This window comes from Nansenia antarctica, assembly GCF_963989245.1.
Source record: "Nansenia antarctica genome assembly, chromosome: 19".
In the NCBI taxonomy this organism is placed as follows: domain Eukaryota; kingdom Metazoa; phylum Chordata; class Actinopteri; order Argentiniformes; family Microstomatidae; genus Nansenia; species Nansenia antarctica.
The window spans coordinates 13,157,296-13,176,399 of record NC_137692.1 but is presented as its reverse complement, the minus strand read 5'-3'; the positions used below and the strand labels follow the sequence as shown (position 1 = coordinate 13,176,399).

Here is a 19,104-nt window from a genome sequence, read left to right as displayed (position 1 = left end):
GCTGAGCTGAGGGTCCTGAATGAGAAGGTGACCATCCTGGGAGCCGTCGTGGCGGAACAGAGGGTAGAGATGAGGAATCTGGGGTCCATGGTGGTGGAACAGAGGGTGGAGTTGACGTACATGGAGGCCAGAGTGAGCCAGGTGGAGGAGATGAAGACAGAGAATGCAGCTCAAGCAGCAGAACTGTCAGCCATGGGGACCAGAGTGACAGCCAGCGAGGGTCAGGTGGAGGACCTGAAGAAAGAGAATGCAGCCATGGTGTGCAGACTGGCGGTCAGCGAGGGTCAGGTGACTGAACTGGGAGGAGACGTGGAGGAGATGAAGACAGAGAATGCAGCATTGACCGCCAGACTGACAGCCAGCGAGAGCCAGGTGGACGAACTGAAGACAGAGAATGCAGCTCAAGCAGCAGAGCTGTCAGCCATGGGGACCAGAGTGACCGCCAGCGAGGGTCAGGTGGAGGACCTGAAGAGAGTGATTGAAGAGAGACCAAAGGTGGCGTTCTCTGCTGCCTTAGGTGCTTCTCTTGGACCTGCCTCTGGTAATTCCATTGTGGTCTACCCTAAGGTCATCACCAACATCGGCCAAGCCTACAGCCCAATCACAGGAGCCTTCACAGCACCAGTGAGAGGAGTCTACTACTTCAGATTCACCGCCTATGAAATCGATGGCTCAACATGGGTTCCTGTGTTCTTGTTTAAGAATGACCAGCAGATGATGCATGTACAACAGAGAACTCATACAGGGAATCAGTTTGTATCCAGTGGTCTGACTCTCCAGCTGGAGGAGGGAGACTTGGTCTACATGCGCCTCCTCTCAGGCTACAGCCTCGATGAATATGATTCCACATGGAATTCCAACACCTTCAGTGGCTTCCTGCTCTTCCCTGTGTGAAGAGAAGCTGTCCTGATGAATTCAGATGAAAAGTGTTAAGAGTTCCAAAGAGCTTCTCATGTTCCTCTGACAACTTCTCATTAAACATGATGAAAGCAAAGAAAATGTGTATTTGTGTTGCACTGCATACACCATATATATAGCCTATATATATATATATATATATATATATATGTATGTATTATATATCACCTCAGTCTACCTTAGACCAACACTACCTCAGTCTACCTTAGACCAACACTACCTCAGTCTACCTTAGACCAACACAACCTCAGTCTACCTGAGACCAACACAACCTCAGTCTACCTGAGACCAACACTACCTCAGTCTACCTGAGACCAACACAGCCTCAGTCTACATGAGACCAACACTACCTCAGTCTACCTTAGACCAACACTACCTCAGTCTACATGAGACCAACACTACCTCAGTCTACCTTAGACCAACACAACCTCCCAGTCTACCTTAGACCAACACTACCTCAGTCTACCTTAGACCAACACAACCTCCCAGTCTACCTTAGACCAACACTACCCCAGTCTACCTTAGACCAACACAACCTCAGTCTACCTTAGACCAACACTACCTCAGTCTACATTAGACCAACACTACCTCAGTCTACATTAGACCAACACTACCTCAGTCTACATTAGACCAACACTACCCCAGTCTACATTAGACCAACACAACCTCAGTCTACCTGAGACCAACACTACCTCAGTCTACCTTAGACCAACACTACCTCAGTCTACATGAGACCAACACTACCTCAGTCTACCTTAGACCAACACTACCTCAGTCTACCTTAGACCAACACAACCTCAGTCTACCTTAGACCAACACTACCTCAGTCTACCTTAGACCAACACAACCTCCCAGTCTACCTTAGACCAACACTACCTCAGTCTACTTTAGACCAACACAACCTCCCAGTCAGAGGGGGTCATTTGGGCCTCCCCATCATGAGAGAGTGGTTCCAGATCAACACTGCTGCTGTACCTGGCCAGAATCAGAATCAGAACCAGAATCAGAATCAGAATCAGAATCAGAATCAGAATCAGAAACAGAATCAGAATCAGAATCAGAATCAGAATCAGAATCAGAATCACACTCCAGGGAGCCTGTAATCTCTAATAGTAGGTCGCTTTGGATAAAAACGTCTGCTAAATGGTTGAAATGTAAATGTAACATGGGAGGAGGGGGGATAGATATATTGTGGAGGAGGGAGGGAGGGAGGGGGGGGGGGGGTAGAACATTGTGGAGGAGGGGGGGAGGGGGTTTAGAACACTGTGGAGGAGAAATTACGTGTCTCTCTCTCCTCTCCTCTCCTCTCTCCTTGTCTCGTCTCCTCATCTCCTCTCTCCTCGTCTCCTCTCCTCCTCTCCCCACTATGTCCTAGCTAGGTCATACCTCTGGGTCTACCTTTAAACAGCCACGTCTGAGTGACAGCTGTCCTGCTCCCACAGCCTTAAACAACCCCAAGTTTGAAGGTCTCGAAATAAAGACCTTAAATAATCTGTCGGTGTTCCGACATGTCGAGCTCAGTCATTGGCTGTGCCCTGCCACGTCCCCTTGAGGACACCTGTTAAGGTTCCCACGTATTGGTTCTCCAGGACCAGAGAGTGTGTATAAAGAAGGGGGCTCAGCCCAGTAGGCTACGTTAGTTCTGAAGAGACGTGGTTTCAGAATGAGGGGTGCTGTAGCTCTACTGGTGTCGCTGTTATGTCTGTCTGGGTCAGGGGCCCAGGAAGAGGCTGGGGGGGTCAGAGAGAATGACGTCCCTCAACTGGGTCCTAGGGAAGATGGAGAGAGCAGGGAGAGTTGGACCACTACATCTGACCTCTGGGCTGAGCTGAGAGATATGGTGCACAACCTGGGAACCATGGTGGTCGAACAGAGGGTTGAGCTGAAGTATATGGAGGCCAGATTGAGAGCAAGTGAGAGCCAGGTGGACGAACTGAAGAGAGAGAATGCAGGTAAGTTGTAACTGTATTGGTGTGGGTGTGGGTTTGGATGGGTGGATGGGTGTGTGGGTGTGAGGGTGATTGGGTGTGTGTGTAGGTGGGTGGGCGCAGGTGTGTGTGTGTGTGTGTGTGTGTGTGTGTGGGTGGGTGTGTGTATGTGTGGGGAAGGGGGATACATGAATCACTCACATGCTGTATGATTGTAATTCTGCTTCCTTGTCAGTGATGGAGGCCAGAGTGACAGCCAGCGAGAGCCTGGACCAATGGAACAGAGAGAATGCAGGTAAGTTATTACTGTATTGCTGTGTGAGTGTGTGTGTGTGTGTGTGTGTGTGTGTGTATGTGTGTGTGTGTGGGAACCCCTCACTTGACCGGGGTAAAAGTCCACACACAGAGCTAGACAGAAGAGGATACGGAGGTCACTTTTAGGCGCATCGCCATATTTATATCTGAGGAGAGAACGGGGCCCACTCAGGAGGGCGGCGTGGCCGTAACAAAAGTCAAGGTCCAACACTTTAAAGACTCAGGAGTCAAAAAGTCAAGTAATAGGGGGAAGGGGCGATGTCTCACTTATCAGGGGCAAAAGGAGAACTCATTCAGTTTACGGCAAAAAATGATAATGTAGGGGTCCCTCTACTGGAGGGTAATGTAGGGGTCCCTCTACTGTCCATAGTACTCCGCCCCCGGCTTAGGGGCGTTGGTGAGCGGGTTGCCACATTTCCCCCTCTCCTTCTTGGCCGGGTAGGTGGTCCACCTGGAGGAGGAGGAACCACCGGGTCACCCTGGCGTTGGTGTCCTTGGCGGTGGCCATTTGAGGGGCGCGTGGTCGTTACCAGGGTGAAGTCCCTCCCCAGCCGGTAGTACCTCAGTTTGTCCACCGCCAACTTGATGGCCAGCGCCTCCTTCTCCACCATGGAATATGCCCGCTCGTGGGGTAATAGTTTCCGGCTGATGTACGTGATGGGGTGCTCGTCTCCCTCCCTGAGCTGGGAGAGGACTGCGCCCAGGCCACCCCCCGATGCGGCAGTGTGCACTAAAAACGGGAGAGAGAAGTTCGGGGTGATTAAAACAGGGTCTGTGCACAGTGCTTGCCTTAGTGTGGTGAAGGCATTTTCCGCCTTAGGGTCCCACACCACTCGGTCGGGGTGATTCTTTTGGGTGAGCTCGTGGAGGGGTGCCGCCAGGGATAAACCGTTGATAATACGCTACTACGCTACTATACGCTACTCTCTGTTATAGACCTCTGTTATAGACCTCTGTTATAGACCTCTGTTATAGACCTGGCCTCTGTTATAGACCTCTGTTATAGACCTCTGTTATAGACCCTCTGTTATAGACCCTCTGTTATAGACCTCTGTTATAGACCTCTGTTATAGACCTCTGTTATAGACCTCTGTTATAGACCTCTGTTATAGACCTCTGTTATAGACCTCTGTTATAGACCTCTGTTATAGACCCTCTGTTATAGACCCTCTGTTATAGACCTCTGTTATAGACCCTCTGTTATAGACCTGGCCTCTGTTATAGACCTCTGTTATAGACCTCTGTTATAGACCCTCTGTTATAGACCCTCTGTTATAGACCTCTGTTATAGACCTCTGTTATAGACCTCTGTTATAGACCTCTGTTATAGACCCTCTGTTATAGACCCTCTGTTATAGACCCTCTGTTATAGACCCTCTGTTATAGACCCTCTGTTATAGACTCTCTGTTATAGACCTCTGTTATAGACCCTCTGTTATAGACCTCTGTTATAGACCTCTGTTATAGACCCTCTGTTATAGACCTCTGTTATAGACCTCTGTTATAGACCCTCTGTTATAGACCTCTGTTATAGACCTCTGTTATAGACCTCTGTTATAGACTCTCTGTTATAGACCTCTGTTATAGACCCTCTGTTATAGACCCTCTGTTATAGACCCTCTGTTATAGACCTCTGTTATAGACCTCTGTTATAGACCTCTGTTATAGACCTCTGTTATAGACCCTCTGTTATAGACCTCTGTTATAGACCTCTGTTATAGACCTCTGTTATAGACCCTCTGTTATAGACCCTCTGTTATAGACCTCTGTTATAGACCCTCTGTTATAGACCCTCTGTTATAGACCTCTGTTATAGACCTCTGTTATAGACCCTCTGTTATAGACCTCTGTTATAGACCTCTGTTATAGACCTCTGTTATAGACCCTCTGTTATAGACCTCTGTTATAGACCCTCTGTTATAGACCTCTGTTATAGACCTCTGTTATAGACCTCTGTTATAGACCCTCTGTTATAGACCTCTGTTATAGACCCTCTGTTATAGACCTCTGTTATAGACCTCTGTTATAGACCTCTGTTATAGACCCTCTGTTATAGACCTCTGTTATAGACCCTCTGTTATAGACCTCTGTTATAGACCTCTGTTATAGACCTCTGTTATAGACCTCTGTTATAGACCCTCTGTTATAGACCTCTGTTATAGACCTCTGTTATAGACCTCTGTTATAGACCCTCTGTTATAGACCCTCTGTTATAGACCTCTGTTATAGACCCTCTGTTATAGACCCTCTGTTATAGACCTCTGTTATAGACCCTCTGTTATAGACCTCTGTTATAGACCTCTGTTATAGACCTCTGTTATAGACCTCTGTTATAGACCTCTGTTATAGACCCTCTGTTATAGACCTCTGTTATAGACCTCTGTTATAGACCTCTGTTATAGACCTCTGTTATAGACCTCTGTTATAGACCTGGCCCCTCTGTTATAGACCTCTGTTATAGACCTGGCCCCTCTGTTATAGACCCGGGCCTGGGCTCGCTGGGCTTGTTCCATGTGCTCCCTCACTAGGGGCAGGATCCTCCCCATTCTCGCTCTCATTTGCTCAACGTGGTGGAGCTGTAGCACTTAGTCCCTGGTGCTGGTGGTCCATGAGCTCCAGGGAAGGGGAGGGGAGGAAGGGAGAAAGGGAAACCGAGAATGGGGCACTTAGACTGGGCACTGCGGGGCAGGACATAGGTGAAAGAACCAAGAGGATTTGGGTGACCAGGTGCCCATAGGATGACGGTTCGGTGGGGGGAGGGTTGGCTCTTATGCCCTGTAAGATGGTACGCTGCTTTAAAGGAGATATCCATGTGCCATTCCCTTGTGTTCACAGATAGACTGAAGGTGGCGTTCTCTGCTGGGTTAGGTAATCCGATGGAACCTGCCTATGGCCATCCCACTGTGGTCTACAAAAACATCATCACCAACATCGGCCAAGCCTACAGCCCAACCACAGGTACTGCTGACACACAGCAACAGATATCAAATTAGTGAATGATTAAATGAATGAATGAATGAATGGATAAAAAACATGTGTGAATCCCAAAATAATATACAAAGGTTATCCTGTTGAAACAACATTACGACAACAGGAGGATGAACACAACAAAGTCACAGGTTATTTCCATTGTGGGGTCATCAGCTACAGGGACTGTGTTCACCATTACTAACAGTCATGTTGCTCTGGTGTCCAGGAGACACAGACAGTGTTGATCTCTCTCTGCTTTCCTCTGATACAGGAAAGTTCACAGCACCTGTGAGAGGAGTCTACTACTTCAGATTCACCGCCTATGAAAACGACGGCTCAGCAAGGATTCCTGTGTTCTTGTTTAGGAATGATCGGCGGATGATGTATGTAGAGCAGCGCACTAATGCAGGGTATCAGTCTGTATCCAGTGGTCTGACTCTCCAGCTGGAGGAGGGAGACTTGGTCGACGTGCGCATTGAGACAGGCAGCAGCCTCTATGATGATGGTCTTAATCGCACCACCTTCAGTGGCTTCCTGCTCTTCCCTGTGTGAACAGATCAGCTGTCCTGATGAATTCAGATGAAAAGTGTTTAGAGTTCCAAGAGCTTCCAATGTTCCTCTGACAACTTCTCATTAAACACCACCTAAGAGCAAACAGCATTGAGTCCTTGTGATGTATTGACGTGTGTGTTATCCCCAAAGTAACTCAAACCCAGAATGCACACGCATCCAACTGCAAACAGACGTGTTGCGTACATCCACACCAGAGTCACTGTAGGCTGCTGAAGAACTGGTGACCCTTGAACTCAGGACACACTCACATGTCAATGATAGATTGACTCATACGACCAACTGTCAATCAAAAACGCACTGTCATGCTTACACCGACAGAGCATGCATTTCAATGACAGGTGTGCAAGGGGGAAATAATGATTACATATACCTAAACACACACACGCACGCACGCACGCACACACACACACACACACACACACACACACGCGCACACGCACGCACACACACACACACACACACACACACACGCACCAGCACACACACACACACACACACACACACCTCTGTTTGAACTCAGCCATGCAACACTGCTGTGACTGAAGTCCCAGGCTGGCTCCAGGTGAATGCTGCCATCTAGTGGCTGGAAGGTCAGGTTCAGGTCAGAATCTCTAAATACAGCACGTTTGATTGGGTAATATGCTGGTAGGAAATGGTTTAGAAATGTCAGTTTAGGATTCCGAAAATCTACACACCTTCAATACAGTTTTCACCCACGTTTACTGCTGATCAAACAGTGAACTTTGATGAAATAACGTTTGATGGAATCAAAGCTTGCGTGTGTGCGTGACCCCTGACCCTAACCCTGACCCCTGACCTTTCCAAACTTGGGGCGATTGGGGGGATTCTTCCTCCATTTCCCTCACTTCTCTTCTCCACCTGCAGTCCCACGTTAGCTACACCTCCACCTGCAGTCCTACGTTAGCTACACCTCCACCTGCAGTCCCACGTTAGCTACACCTCAACATGACTCGTGTCTCTTCACTATCCTGGCGCCCCGCTGGTGGAATGAGCTTCCCACGCCTGTCAGGACTACAGAGTCACTACCCATCTTCCACCAGAGACTGAAGACCTCCATCTCTTCAGGCTGCACCTGTACTGTCCCTCCTGAGACATCTACTACCCCCCTGTACTGTTCCTCCTGAGACATCTACTACCCCCCTGTACTGTCCCTCCTGAGACATCTACTACCCCCCTGTACTGTCCCTCCTGAGACATCTACTACCCCCCTGTACTGTCCCTCCTGAGACATCTACTACCCCCCTGTACTGTCCCTCCTGAGACATCTACTACCCCCCTGTACTGTCCCTCCTGAGACATCTACTGCCCCCCTGTACTGTCCCTCCTGAGACACCTACTGCCCCCCTGTACTGTTTCCACAGTGTAAAACGTTCTTCCAGCATGACTACTGCCAATGGCCCCAGGCCTGAGCTAGATTACTCTTCCTGCTATGACTGGTGGATAGATGAATCACTTACTTAGTCAAATGTATCAGTTGTCAGTCGCTTTGGATAAAGGCATCTGCTAAATGGCAAAAATGTAAATTTAAATGGCTGGGGTGTTAAAGTCTCCAGGCTAAAACAGCAGTTAGTAGTTATTCCCCTCTGACTATGCTGAAGTCCCAACCACACCCCCAACAAACTCAACATGTGCACAACACAACGTATACTTTCTTAAAACGTGAAACTATCATGTTGACCGTGCAGGAAACATAAACAAGCCACACTAACCTTTGACCTTTGACCTTTGACCGCCATGTTCCAACTTTTACGCCACCAAAATCTGACAGCAGCCTGAGCCAATGGGTGGCCTGGGTAAGTGCACTTATAAGTGCTCAGGAGAGTCTATGTGGACACAAATGGAACAAGACACCCTGTTGAACTGTTCTAACGTCCACAGAAGCCTTGGAAAAGTACATCAGTAGAGATAAGAGAATGCAGCAAGCTGGAGGTCAGAGTACTGCATAGATAAATCTGTGTGGAAACAGTGATTATAAGTACTCACAGAAAATGCCTCCCTCAGGGTTGACAGCTTGAGAGGGAAGTCGAGGAGATTTCGACCGTCAAAGTAATAGCTGTGAGAAGATTGTACTCATGTTTGACTGTGAGGCCACCTCTGATTATTTGTGACGATTGATAGTGTAAGTGACCAGAGAGAATCATACGAAATATGTCACATATACATTGTATATTTCTATACTTCTTTAAAAGCAGGCACATAACAATACTAGTATAGTGAGATAGGACCAGTCTTTGGAAGAGGACAGATAGTGTACTCACTTCAGGTATAGGGGACCTCAATCTCCTCATCTGTGAGATCCATCTGGAACACGAGACAACTTTCACTTAAGCTCATTCATTTTCTAAATACAATCAAACATGTGATGACATGGTAAATGTAATGACTCAGAGTCAGTGTATGACTCGCTGTGATGCCCCCTGAGTCAGCCTCTTCTTGGATGCAAGGCTGTGAATCAGCTGGTGTCTGAGCCTGGGTGTCCGTGACCGTGGGACTGGACAGAGACTCATGGAAGGTCTGGGCTGTGGAGGAGAGCTTCCCATCAGGTCCCATCATATAGCGTGGCCATGGCTATTGACACATCTGTCTGCTGTTAAAACAACATACAAACACACACTCCTCTCAGACTGGGTCGTATCCCACTGGTGAGTCAGCTACACCATACACGTGACAATGTTGAAGACCAGATACGTCTTTAAGAAGGTCTTTGACTTACAATGAGCGTCATAAAGCCCCTTACAGAATATAGGATAGTAAAATATACTAGTAGCATTGAAACCCACTTGGGTATCTAGAATGAAACATACTGTACAGTACATGTAATAATTACCCAGTAATGCGGTAAGGAACGGTACACTGACCGATGTCTTTTGACACAGATGTGACTGAACCTGCCACACCTGACCGCTCAGGAGCTAAAACAGCCAAGACAGAAACAGAATGTCACACAGACTCATAGTCCCATACTGAACCTGCTGCTAGAGCTAGAACTCAGAACTCAGAACTTTTGTGGTAGTGTATGGGTAACCCTTCAGAAAGAAACAGAAGAGTGGATGGATTCATTGAGAGAGGAGTTGAGTGGGGAAAAGTAGCAATGGGGTTCCAGGAGCAGTGGCGATTTCCAAATTGCCTTGGAGCTTTGGATGGGAAACATGTGACCATTGTACCTCCACTCCACCATCGTCTGGCTGGGCTGCGTAACGCCCAGGCTCCACTATGGCCATCGAGCGTTGCGTCCACATTGCGTTGCGTCCACGTTGCGTTGCGTCCCATGGCTGCATCCAAAGTAAAAATTCGTCCACTCACATAGTGGCAGTGCATTAAAAATAATTTGATAAATGGTATATTTACAATTGTATATTGGTAGTTGGTTATAATTGTATATTGGTTGTTTTATTTTGTTGTTTTCTTGTTTTGCTCTGTTTGTAGTCTACTCAGGGCTGGACTTAGGGGGGTGGGGGCCCCTGGGCTTGAGTCATTGTTCGGGCCCCTACCTACACTAAAAATGATAAGCTACAACTACACCAACCAGAACCTATGACCAGAAACACACGTATCCGAATGGAGTATGTTATTGGCATAAAGCACATGAAGAAAAAGCAAGTGTTAGGCCTGAACCAAGCGGTCAAATGTGGCAGAACCCCAGAACAGACGGACACAGAGACAAGGGTGACAATAATAACATGTTTATTTAATAAAGACAGACAAAATAACAAACCTACACTAACAGGGCCTACGTGGGGGGAGTGTGTGGGTGCCTGAGACGAAATGTACGTGAGGTGTGTATTGGACAGCTACAGTATGTGTCTGGGCGCGAGTGTCTGAACTCATGAAGCATCTACGACTGGTTTGAAAAACCCAGTAAGTTTTGGAGTTTTTCTCAGTGTCTCCCTTTCGCGTTCCACTTTTTCATTTTTCATTTTTCTTTTTTGCGCTCCACTCTCGTAATTCCTCCTGTCCGCCATGATCATGACATTGACAATCGCTCCACCAAAGATGATGCCCCTGCCCTGCGCGTGACGCGTCGATGTAAACCTCTCCATTGGCCTAAATATACAGTATAATTAAACAAATTAAAACACGTCATTCATCAGAGCGTCCAGTAGGAATAGTGATAGGGGCTGTATTTCCATGCCCGCGGGGGAGGGGGGGGGCTGTATTTCCGTGCCCTGCGCTGCGACAAATTTTTTTTCTCCAATTTGAGCGTAATTTATGAATTCAAAATCAAAGAGCAAATATTTATTCATACATTTGGATTTATTTTGGGGCCCCTTGTAGCCCGGGGCCCCTGGGCTCAAGCCCAGGGTAGCCCATGTATAAGTCCGGCCCTGGCTGTAGGCCTTGAGTCCAGCCACCAGAGCCTGCAGAGAACGGCTCTTCTGTAGGTCCTCTCCCTTACACAGAGCGTCGTCCATCATACACGCTGCATACCTGAACACACACACACACACACACACACACACACACACAAATACAGATACAGATACCGAGACACAGAAACACCAAGACACAAACGCACACTTCATTTTCCCTTCAGATTAAAACACACAGCTCATACAAAATGATAATGAGAATATTAACTGGACGTGGGCTGATATAGAGACACTGCTGCCATCTAGTGGAGTTAGTTAGAGCTCTCTTTTCATAATAATAACAACACAAATGTCTAATAGCAAAGTCTACGCATGTTTCAAAGAAGTGTGCCTCGGCTGTGTGTTAGTGCCCCCTGGTCTTAGGCATAGATTTGTTTTTTCTTATCATGACTGATGTATAGATGATTCACTCAGACAAATGTACTGTGTTGTAAGTCACTTTGGATGTCTAAAGTTAATTATGCTAATTAATGTAAATATTACCTGGTAGTGAAGGTGAGAGCCAAGGCGGCAGCCAGGTGAGGCATCAGTCTCAGATACTGGGTCTGGTGTTCAATGATCTTCACCTCATCCTGGTCCTTAGGCCCAAACTGACGACGACTGCAGGGAGAGAGGGGAGGAGAGGAGGGGGGAGAGGGGGGGAGAGGGGGGGAGAGGGGAGGAGAGGAGGGGGGAAGGGGAGGGGAGGAGACAGAGGGGAGGGAGATCAGGGAAAGTGATACACAGTGTGTAAGGGGGTAAATGGAAGAGAATATGCTGTATGAATGATGTGCGTGTGTGTGTGCGTGTGCGTGTGCGTGCGTGTGTGTGTGTGTAGTTGTGGTGGAAGACCAGTTTGTGTGTGTGTGCGCTGAGTTGTGGTCACACAAACACACGAGAAGAAGCATGCACCTGCTGCTCTGAAGGCACTACAAAGTTGTTTCTTTTTGAGTGGAACTAAACCAGCACAGGTGTCTTCGCGGGGGAGAGTCAGAGTGTCAGGGAAGGGGGGTGGGGGGGGGATGCTGGTGTCATATGTTGGTGTTACCCACTCTATGATCTGACATGGTGTGAGGAGGATGAGGTGGTTTAGGCAGAAAGACTGAAGTGGAAATATAAATGCATATTCGATACAATACAATACAATACACACACACAATACACACACACACACACACACACACACACACACACACACACACACACACACACACACACACACACCAAAGGGAGAACTGGGGGGGAGCACACATCTGTTTACACAGGGGAAGTCCTAAAACACAACATCACCGGAACATCTCCTCAACAGCTCAACAGACTCAACTCTGCACATACAGCTAACGATGGTTATATACAGTAACTCAAAGTGTTAACACAGCCAACACACAGATTGCATGGGTGGCTGGAACAGGTCAAAAATAACCTCAACAGATAAAACTGGCCATATGGCCCAAATTCCATATAAATGGACGCTACTCGCTACTTGTTTACTTCTTTCATCATTGTGGATATTTTTGATTTGATATTTACATTACCGGCATCATAGGATACCGCTTGTTAAGTCGTGACGTGTTTCCGGGGCCAACGTTGGCTGAGGCGCTGTCTTCGAAATGGAGAAATAATAATAATAATTAATTATATTTATATAGCGCTTTTCCGAGGCTCAAATACCCTGACAATATGGAGAAAACGGGAAAGTATTGTGTCCCTTGTTGTATGAATAGATCCGAGTCTAAAAAACGATTAAACTGTCATTCTACCGCTGTAGTTCAGAGGTACTCTGGCGCAGGGAATTTCTGGTTTGGACACGGAAATGGCTAAACGTCACTTTTGACGTCAGACTTAACAAGCGGATTCACTATCATTGTCATGTTCTTATATCACGTTTTTTAATATCATGTTCTTCTTCATCATAATCATCATCATAGGGAGGGAACGTAAGCACGTAAATTAAAAAAATTAAAAAAAATAAAATAATAAAATAACAAAAAATAAACTTAAATAGGCCTTTCGCAGCTCCACTAAGCGGGTTAACTGTCTTGGTGTAGTGGTTAGCGCGGCCGGTTGGTACGCAGAAGGTTCTGGGTTCGCCACCCGCATGGAAGGATGGAATTTCCGCGCATGAAAGGATGGTAGGAGGCATCGCACCAGAGAACATGAATAAGGTTCCCACCCCGTTAGCAAGCTCCGCCAAGGGAGATAACTCTTTTGGACCAAAAGTTTTGGTGTTGCGGTTAGCGCGGCCGGCTATTGCAAAACGTCACGTTTGACGTCAGGCTTAACAACCGGATAGCAACGCATTACATTTGCTCACCTCTAATGGACTTTTTTAATTTTATTTTTTTCATCCTTTTGTTATCAAAAAATACATTTTACATTTTATAGTTGACAATGATTTACAAAAAGACAGTCAATGACGCAAAGCATAAAGACTTTTGACCCCTGTGAGTAAAAATAAATCTTTGCACTCGATCAAATTTCAGGACCCTCCTTTCATGACCTTTCCTAGATATGTGCGTTCTACCCCCCAGTATCCTTATATTTTCAAAATCTAGCTAGTATAAAGTTATTTTGCAGTATTTGTGTGTGTTTGTGTGTGATTGCGTTAGTATCAGCCGCCATCTTTTTTTTTCATGGCTGCAATGCTCTTCAATACCAGCAGGGGTCGCAGGGGGACACTAAGAAGTGTGTTTATACGTGTCATACAATGTCATACAATGTCAGTTGCTTCTTTCATCATTGTGGATATTTTTGATTTGACATTTACATTACCGGCATCATAGGCTATTCACTATCATTGTCATGTTCTTATATCACGTTTTTTAATATCATGTTCTTCTTCATCATAATCATCATCATCATCATAAAAAATAGATGGGTTCAAACATGACTTACAGTACGTACACACCTACTGTAGGTGATTTGTATACTTTTGTGTATACCAGCCATCGTTTGAGCGCGATGGGGTTCATGTTAAATTCCTTAACCAGCCCCAGGTCATGATACATCTACTCCAGACAGCTGGGCATCTAAACCAGGATGGATCCCAAAGAGGAAGAACTCATGAATAGGTTACTATTGTGTAATCACCATGTACAACTATAGTTTTTGTACTCCGATTAAACTTTTAGGTGAACTAACTTCATTATGCTCCCAAACGTTGGTTTCTTCAGAGCTTCAGCGGTCTCCTGAGAGAGGGTGTGCTGTCGATTGGAGACACGTCACACACAGTCAGGGATAAGGATCTTGCATCTATCAATACAGTATCTGGGCATGACTAAGTAGAAACCTCAACACTACTGAGGACAAGATACAGATAAGATTGACCAACTTCACACTACTGGAATCCTGAGAGATACCTTTGGATAACTTGGGACATCCCGCCTCTGCGTGAAGTTCTTTCTATCATCTGAGAAATTGTATTTGTAGGTACAGTTCACCCTCATGACGGGAGAGAAAACGTAGTTTACATAACTAGGCTACATAGGCCTAATGCTTATCATGCTATTATACCATTTTTGGGGTAGTGGTGGTCTAGTGGATAGTGAGTTGGACTTGTGATCGGAAGGTTGTGAGATCAAATCCCGCCTGAAACCACACCACTACTAGTGTGCCCTTGAGTAAGGCACTTAGCCCTCAGTTACTCCAGGGGGAATGTCCCTGTAATTCGTAATTGTAAATCGCTTTGGATAAAAAGGTCCTATGATATCCAAGCCGATCCGATATGCTCCCACTGAACTGTATTGAAACACACAAAGAACAGTGTCGTTCTCACTTCCCTCCTCCCTTGGAGTTCATGTCATCAGGTCGTTCTTACACTTCTCTATCTCAACAACCTTCAGACTCTCCACTGTAACAGTGACATAACAGAAAACCAACCATGCTCAGTTTTAACTTCTACTGTTGTGAAGGCCCACAGTTTTAGAGCCAGTTTTAGTTTTCCCGAAATCAGCCCTTTTGCCCCAGTTATTTACTTTCTTATTTTCTATACTATTCTGTACGTTTATGAAGGTATATGTATTATTATTGTAAATGTTTCTGTATATGTTTGATGACGTGGTATATCCGGGGTGTGTCCGTGGCCCGGATGTTGGGTTCGGTGGTGCCTATATAAGAGACGGAGGTAGTCCGCGAGTCAGAGTGTGTGGTGAGCAGCAGAACGAGAGAGAAGCAGAACGAGAGATAGTAACGAAAAGCCGAGCTAAGATGGCGGATTCAGCAGCGCGCACACCGTGCAGCAACTGAAGACGCCAGGAAAGCGATTATCGAGTGTACCACGGTAGCCTGTTTAGTTGTGTTCCCGTTGGACCGCCTTGCCAGCAGCCGGCTGTTCAACGTTGGACCAAGCGGGACGCCAGCTGGACATTAATCGTCGTCTCCACGAGCGAACACAGACTCCCGCGGAGCTTCGACGCGGACCACTTCATCGACGCACATGCCATTCGACCAGGCCTCAACGCGCACCACGCCACTGGACTATAAGCCTGTTCAGGCCAGAGACTATCAGTGAGTGATTGAGAGTGTGTGTGGCCGGCCGGGAGGGAATGTGTATTTGGGGATGGATACATCATTTGTGTAATAAATGTGTTGTTCATATGTAATACCGTGTGTTAGTTGTTTGTAGCTCCAATGCTAATGCTAGTTGTTTGTAGCTCCAATGCTAATGCTAGTTGTTTGTAGCTCCAATGCTAATGCTAGTTGTTTGAAGGCTAATGCTAATGCTAGTTCCCTTGCTAATGCTAACGACATTAACTGCTAGTCTAACGGTTTGCTGGCGCCCCCTGCCTGTATCCTCCTATACTGCCTATTTAGCTCCATTAGTTAGATAACCAGCCCCTTCCTAAATTATACAGTCCTTTTCAGCTACTCCCTGGTTACATCTACTCTACTTCAGATAGAGTTGTTTATTGCTCTAACACCTGGGGGGGTATTCCATCAACATAGCTAAAGGACAATCCAGGCTTATTCTGATAAGTCTTGCGAGACTCATGAAAAAAATCCGGGCTCATTTTGATCAATCTCGCGAGAGTTATCAAAAATAAGCCTGGATTATCCTTTAGCGACGTTGATGGAATACCTCCCTGCTGTGCTGATGTTGCAAATAAGAAAGTGTTCTTGACTGACTACCATGGATAAATAAAGGTGAAATAAACATTATTAATAGTCAGATAAGTAGTTGGAAAACATTAACAGACCTACACACCCTCATCTCCAGCATGGCCAGTCGGTTGGTCACCACAGTCTTCAGCTTGTTGATACGGAATGCTACGGAGCCCCCCTGGGGTCACATGGTAGAAAAAAAATATTTGATGTGTGAATCCGTTCCCTCGGTTTAGTAATTAATTCCCTCGGTCGCAAGGATTCTAACCCTAACCCTAATCCTTGCGATCGTTCTGGCTCGTAGGGCCTAACCCTAACCCTAACCCTAACCATAACCCTAACGAATTACTAAACCGAGGGAACGGATTAGTAAACCGAGGGAACGGATTCACACATCAAATATTTTTTTTCTACCATGTGACCCCAGGGGGGCTCCGTAGGATGCTCTGCAGAGGCAAGAGAAGAGAACGTAAGAAAGGAAAAGAAAAGAAAAGAGAAGAGGGCAGAGAAGAGAAGAGAAGTGATTGGAGAAGGTTAAAGCCTCTGTCCGCAGTGGGACACACACACACACACACACACACACACACGCACACGCGCACACACACACACAGACAGAGAGTGAGAGAGAGAGAGAGAAACTTGTGAGGGAGGAAACTTGTGAGGTTTGGATGACTTTGAATATAATTGGCACTCTCGCCCGTTGCCAGGGGACAGTTACTACGGTGAGAACGACGGCCCTCAGATCTCCATAATGTCTTCAACAGTAGTGTGATGTCAATAACCCCTCAATCGTATGGGTTATTCACAGACTTTAAAGCATATTAGTATGATCACCTGAGTTCGAACCTTGTCTGTTACAATACGTTTGCCTTTTGAGCAAAAGCCAAGACGTTAACCGAGGGAGCTAACAGCAGTCAGAGTCATCAGGTCTAAGGCGAGGTTACTCTGAGAGAGAGAGAGAGAGAGAGAGAGGGAGAGAGAGAGAGAGAGAGAGAGAGAGAGAGAGAGGGAGAGAGAGAGAGAGAGAGAGAGAGAGGGAGAGAGAGAGAGGGAGAGAGAGGGAGAGAGGGAGAGAGAGGGGGAGAGAGAGAGAGAGAGAGGGAGAAAGAGAGAGAGGGAGAGAGCGAGGGAGAGAGGGAGAGAGAGAGAGGGAGAGAGAGAGAGAGGAGCACAAAAGAAACTACCCCGTTAGCCTTCCACAGACAAATAGGCTATACTACTAGTACTAACTACTGTGTTTGGAGGGCTGTGTTAGGTTATACTACTAGTACTAACTACTGTGTTTGGAGGGCTGTGCTGCACCAGTGCCATCCATGAACCCTCTTCTTCACCAAAGTAGCTGTGTGCTGAATTCCAAATTGATCTAAGGCCTAAAACGCTTATAACAGTCCTAGCAATTTGAGAGGATTGGATAGGTTTAATAAACATGGCAAATGTCCGTTCAGCCAAGCTATTTACCCATCTATCCTCTCTTGTCAGAATGTCAGCCTCACCCATCTGCGGGATCTATGTAGGAGTCACTAGGGGGTTAGGGGTCCATTCGTAATTTCATTTGACATTTTTGACATTTAGCAGACACCTTATTGCAAAGCGACTTACAATCAATACATTTGACGAAGTAAGTGAATCATCAATCCACCAGTCACAGCAGGAAAAGCAATCGAGCTCAGGCCAGCAGCCATTGGCAGTCGTTGTGCTAGCAGCTAGAAGAAGAAGACAGTTTTTTTGTAGACACTGGAGAAACAGTACATGGGTGTAGACTCTGATCCCTGCTCTCCTTCACCTCCCCTTCGTAAGACGAGGTACGACAAGAGCTGTGTGTTTGTTACTAATCTCCCCTCCTCGGCCCTCTGCTTCTTTGAGAATGGGACCAACAGATGGACTGCACTTATATAGCGCCTTTTTTGCTGCTCCAAAGCGCTTTACAAGGCCTCTCATTCACCCATTCACACACACCCATTCACACACCAATGGCGGCAAGCTGCCATGCAAGGCGCCGGCCGGCCCGCTCACTGGGAGCAATTTTGGGGTTCAGTGTCTTGCCCAAGGACACTTCGACATGTGGCCAGCCGGGGCTCGAACCGCTGATCTGCCAACCTTGTGATCATTAAACGGTGACTCTTTTTTTTTTTTTTTTTTCTTTTATTATAAAAATATTATTTTAAATACAATCATAGCTATACATATTCATACATGTTAATTGTATAGCCTTCATTGTATTCTAATTCAAATAAAATAAATTAAAAAACGGTGACTCTACCTCCTGCGCCACAGCCGCAACAGATGGTTTTGGCAGACATGTTCAGCAGACTAAGTGGTTTCCCAGACTGCATAGAGATATATCACTCCCCAGTGCCCGTCCAATGATGTAGCATTCTTGTTATTATCAATACAGGCCTATGTTGGTAACTGTGAACAAACCTCAAACATCAGATTATATACAGTAATAACAACCTTGTCTTTCATAAAACAATGAACTAGTGTACATAACTATGCTGTCACTGACCGCCGATCACAATCACATGTTAGTGTAATCATTAACAGAGACAGTGAGTCTGCTGAGGTAATTAATTAGCCTGAGGGGAAAAAACCACACGTCGCACACACACACACACACACACACACACACACACACGTACGCACTTGAAAGCACGCACACACTGGTCTGTGGCCTATCCCTAGGGTCATCCCTGATTACAGGCCAGGTATGGACTCTACCTGGCTAAGCTGATATGGCTCTGACTAATGCAGGAGACGAGAGATGGATAATAATAATAATAATAATAATAATAATAATAATAATAATAATAATAATAATAATAATAATAATTCATTAAATTGATATAGTGCTTTTCCGAGGCTCAAAGACGCTGACAATATGGGAGAAACGGAAAACACAGAAACAACAAGCAACAGATAACATGGGCACA

General features: G+C 46.2%; 1 protein-coding gene across 1 annotated transcript; it reads left to right on the top strand.

The window, feature by feature from the left end:
- Positions 1-2,763: 2,763 nt before the first annotated feature.
- On the top strand, positions 2,764-6,743 carry LOC308174173 (complement C1q-like protein 2). Its single transcript, XM_080549245.1, has 4 exons — positions 2,764-2,870; positions 3,082-3,141; positions 5,997-6,119; positions 6,403-6,743. Exons 1-4 carry the CDS (start codon positions 2,777-2,779, stop codon positions 6,681-6,683), a joined length of 558 nt encoding a protein of 185 aa, XP_080405371.1. The 5' UTR covers positions 2,764-2,776; the 3' UTR covers positions 6,684-6,743.
- The last annotated feature ends 12,361 nt before the right edge of the window (positions 6,744-19,104 follow it).